Here is a 5,234-nt window from a genome sequence, read left to right on the forward strand (position 1 = left end):
ATTAATTGACATTGTACGTACACATTAATTGACATTGTAAGTACACATTAATTGACATTGTAATTACATATTAATTGACATTGTAATTACACATTAATTGACATTGTATGTACACATTAATTGACATTGTACGTACACATTAATTGACATTGTAATTACACATTAATTGACATTGTACGTACACATTAATTGACATTGTAAGTACACATTAATTGACATTGTAATTACATATTAATTGACATTGTAATTACACATTAATTGACATTGTATGTACACATTAATTGACATTGTAAGTACATATTAATTGACATTGTATGTTCACATTAATTGACATTGTAAGTACACATTAATTGACATTGTATTTACACATTAATTGACATTGTAATTGCACATTAATTGACATTGTAAGTACACATTAATTGACATTGTATGTACACATTAATTGACATTGTAAGTACACATTAATTGACATTGTATGTTCACATTAATTGACATTGTAAGTACACATTAATTGACATTGTATTTACACATTAATTGACATTGTAATTGCACATTAATTGACATTGTAAGTACACATTAATTGACATTGTATGTACACATTAATTGACATTGTAAGTACACATTAATTGACATTGTAATTACACATTAATTGACATTGTAAGTACACATTAATTGACATTGTAAGAACACATTAATTGACATTGTAAGAACACATTAATTGACATTGTATGTACACAATAATTTACATGGTAAGAACACATTAATTGACATTGTAAGTACACATTAATTGACATTGTAATTACACATTAATTGACATTGTATGTACACATTAACTGACATTGTAAGAACACAATAATTGACATTGTAAGTACACATTAATTGACATTGTAATTACACATTAATTGACATTGTACTTACACATTAATTGACATTGTAAGTACACATTAATTGACATTGTAAGTACACATTAATTGACATTGTAAGAACATATTAATTGACATTGTATGTACATATTAATTGACATTGTACGTACACATTAATTGACATTGTAATTACACATTAATTGACATTGTATGTACACATTAATTGACATTGTAATTACACATTGACATTGTAATTACACATTAATTGACATTGTACTTACACATTAATTGACATGGTAATTACACATTAATTGACATTGTAATTACACATTAATTGACATTGTACGTACATATTAATTGATATCATATATAATCCTTAATTGACATTGTATGTACATATTAATTGACATTGTATGTACATATTAATTGACATTGTATGTATTCATTAATATACATTGCATGAATACCTTGATTGACATTGTATGTAAACATTAATTAATATCGTATATACTCCTTAATTGATATTGTATGTACACATTGATATTGTATGTATTTAAGCAATGAACAGTGGTTTTAATGTTGTTATTGTCGATATGGCAGCAAGATGTATGGTGGGCAAATGGCATGGGAACCCGTTAGGGTCACAACGATACCCACCATACATACCTAGGTCAAATCACCGATACCCGCCATACATATCTAGGTCACGACGACACCCATCATACATACCTAGGTCAAATCACCGATACCCGCCATATATACCTAGGTCAAATCGACTATACCCGCCATACATACTATGGTCAAATCACAAACAGCCGCCATACATACCTAGGTCAAATCGACGATACCCGCCATACATACCTAAGTCACATCACCGATACCCGCCATACATACCTAGGTCAAATCGACGATACCCGCCATACATACCTAGGTCAAATCCGATTCAATATGGCATGTTTGAAACTTGACATTTGAAAAAACACCAGAAATGTTCATCTTCAGGTCGCAAAAGTTAAATCAGTATAATAGTAATTTATTTTTATTCTTTGGGAATAACCACGTACACAGTACTTCCCTATATATCATAGCTTTGTTTAGGCTGACACGATGGAGCTTTGTTTTACTCCTAACCGCGCTTATGAAACTGTTTTTATGTGATGTACTATTACTGAAGACAATGGAGACGTCTATACTATTCAGATTGTCGATTCAGCTAGACGGAATATATATACATCATGTAGCTCGTTAAGGGTTGAATTCTTTGTTGAATACACATTGAGACTGTTTGTGAAAGCTTTAAGCAACTCGCACGACCGGTTCATTAAACACGAATTATTTCTTATTACGTTGATTATTATGAGGATGTATACCGTTTTAAATCAAACAAAAGTAGGTAACCCGACACTGCAGTTGACTGACAGCAATTGATACTGTTTAGTTAAGGAAGAATACCTGGTGGACTGACGTCTATATTTATAGTTTTAAAAATCCTTTACAGCGCCGCTCAGCGCTACAACATTAGCTTGTGAATAAGGAAGCTGTTCATTGAGAAAATGGCGACCGACTTGGCAACAAGAGTGTCGCTATCATGTTTACTGTGTTTCAAGGATTACAACGTTCCACGGACTTTGCCATGCCACCACACTTTCTGTGAGGAATGTTTGAAACTTTACATAAAAGCACATTCTGGTGTGGATTTTGTGTGTCCGGTAGGTTGTCACGTGACTGTGGACACCACTACATCAGTGAATGAGTTGATCAGGTCTTTCCCACTGAATGCAATGTATGTGTCGCTCACGAAATCTGCAGGTGTGACCATGCGAGCTTGTGACCACTGTCCAGCCGACACTGTGGCCAGGCCAGGGACAATGTGGTGTGAGCAGTGTAAAGGATCGCTATGTGCCGATTGCACGATCGATCACAGAAAACGACGGATATCAATGAATCACGATGTCATCGACATCGGGACTGCAAGGAACCATGATGTCAACACTTTCAGTGTAGATGAGAAATGCCCGTCTCACAATGGTAGGAGCTTTGTGTCGTTTTGTTCTGTGCACTATGAGCTACTATGTCCCGAGTGTGGAACTTCACGCCGCCACCTGAACTGTGAATTGTGGTCGATAGCTGATGCATCGCAGAGAAATGTAGGTAGTGTAAACTTTGAAGAAATGACCAGAAAAATATCAGAATTATGTTATCAACAGGAACAAAATCTGAAAGAACTGGACACGCAATACGGAGAACATCTTGTAACAATGAATGCTAAAATCACTGAAGTCAAAGACAGATTGGATAGATTACACAAAATGTTCCAGGTGAAAGTTCTGGAAGAGAAAAAGATAAAGAAGCACCAACTGGACATACTTCAGCAAACAAGAATGTTTCAGACCGAGTTAGAGAATAATACCAGGATCTGCTCCACAGTAACAAAGAACGTGGCTCGGAAACAATCGTTTGTATTAATGACACAGATAACGGAACAGACTAGAGAACATTTTCAAACTATCCAACAACTTCTCAACGGATGTATCGATATCAAAGTGGAGCTGAAGTTAGCGGATACGTTACAGGATATAGAAACACTGGATTCTGTTGGTGGCATCGTTGAGACATGTTATAACTCTGTAGTCTTTAAGGATGCTTTAAATGATATGCAACTGGAGTTTACTCCAGATCCATGGAAGGACCAGCACTCGAGTTCAACCGGATCGGAGAACAAAGACGATTCCTCATATTTCCGTTTAAATTCTCCGTCAGTAGAAACATCCCTGGATGAAACGATACCGAAAATACCTTATAAAAAACAACCAACGGTGGAGTATTCCCAACCGAATATTCCCCGGTCTGGATTTTCTGAGCTTCCTCGACCCTGTGTACCTTGTAGACCGGATTTGGTCCTAGATAGCTCCTTACGGTGTGTGGTCAGTGTAAAAGCCTCTGATTTAGGAAATCGCACGTGGCTAACCGGTGGTACATATCTCCCGGACGGTCGACTGATATTGGCTGATTTCGGAAACGGACAAATCGTACTTTGTGATGAAAGATATAACGTGATAAGGAAGGAGAGAATGGAGGAAGGACCCCAGGAAGTCGCGTACTGCGAGGTGCAAAATACAATTTATGTCCGGACGGGTATACACATTGCCAAATTCAGTCTCGATAAACATGGACTAAGAAAGCTGGGAACTATCGAGCTTCCTCACGGTTCGAACCATCACTGTGGTATAGAACTTTATGAGGATACTATCGTCGTAGGCTCTCTCGAGTCCGTTATACTGATGACCAAGGAGGGACGTGTGCTGCGGGTCATTAAACGGGAGGGGAAACCGTACGCCGTAACCGTCTGTCGGACACTCAAGCAGTTCTGTTACGTACACAACAAGGACATTGTCTACTGCTTGATGGACGGCAGTGAAGTGTACAGGCAAAACAGGAAAGAACATAATTGCAAGAAAGTTCGAGGAATGTGTTTAGATATGTACGGCCATTTGTACGTGTGCTGCGTTACCAGTCCAAGAGGTTACATATACCAACTGCCAAAAAATGGACAAAAAGGACGCACTCTTTCGTACCAGGGAGGTATAAAACGCCCTCGCTTCGTGATGTACCATCCGAAAAAACACGAGTTTATTGTGACGTCATTTCAAGAAAGCATTGCCTTTGAATCTGTTACGTTTGCTTGCATGGCAAAGTGACGGAAATCAAGGAAATGTCACGTTTGTTGTGTGTCTGTCATAAGTTATAAAAGTAATCAATTCCTTATGTGACCTATCGCAGTTTGGTATGGACATTTAACTCTGACGTACTACACACACAATGTGATCACTTTGCTATGACGTACCACACATTGGCTATAAAGTCAACACGTAACTATGACGTACTACACGCACAATGTGACCACTTTGCTGTGACGTACCACACATTGGTTATAAAGTCAACACGTAGCTCTGACGTACTACACACACAATGTGATCACTTTGCTGTGATGTACCACACATTGGTTATAAAGTAAACACGAACTCTGACGTACTACACACACAATGGGGTCACTTTGCTGTGACGTACCACACATTGGCTATAAAGTCAACACGTAGCTCTGACGTACTACACACACAATGTGATCACTTGCTGTGACGTACTACACATTGGTTATAAAGTCAACACGTAGCTCTGACGTACTACACACACAATGTGATCACTTTGCTGTGATGTACCACACATTGGTTATAAAGTCAACACGTAACTCTGACGTACTACACACACAATGTGATCACTTTGCTGTGACGTACCACACATTGGCTATAAAGTCAACACGTAGCTCTGACGTACTACACACACAATGTGATCACTTGCTGTGACGTACTACAC

General features: G+C 37.7%; 1 protein-coding gene across 1 annotated transcript; it reads left to right on the forward strand.

Annotated features, from left to right (window-relative positions):
* The first annotated feature begins 2,416 nt into the window (after positions 1-2,416).
* Positions 2,417-4,561, forward strand: LOC117343418. The gene has a single exon (XM_033905760.1). The coding sequence runs from the start codon at positions 2,417-2,419 to the stop codon at positions 4,559-4,561; it is 2,145 nt and encodes a 714-aa protein (XP_033761651.1).
* Positions 4,562-5,234: the final 673 nt, after the last annotated feature.

This window comes from Pecten maximus, chromosome 15, assembly GCF_902652985.1.
Source record: "Pecten maximus chromosome 15, xPecMax1.1, whole genome shotgun sequence".
NCBI classification, from domain to species: domain Eukaryota; kingdom Metazoa; phylum Mollusca; class Bivalvia; order Pectinida; family Pectinidae; genus Pecten; species Pecten maximus.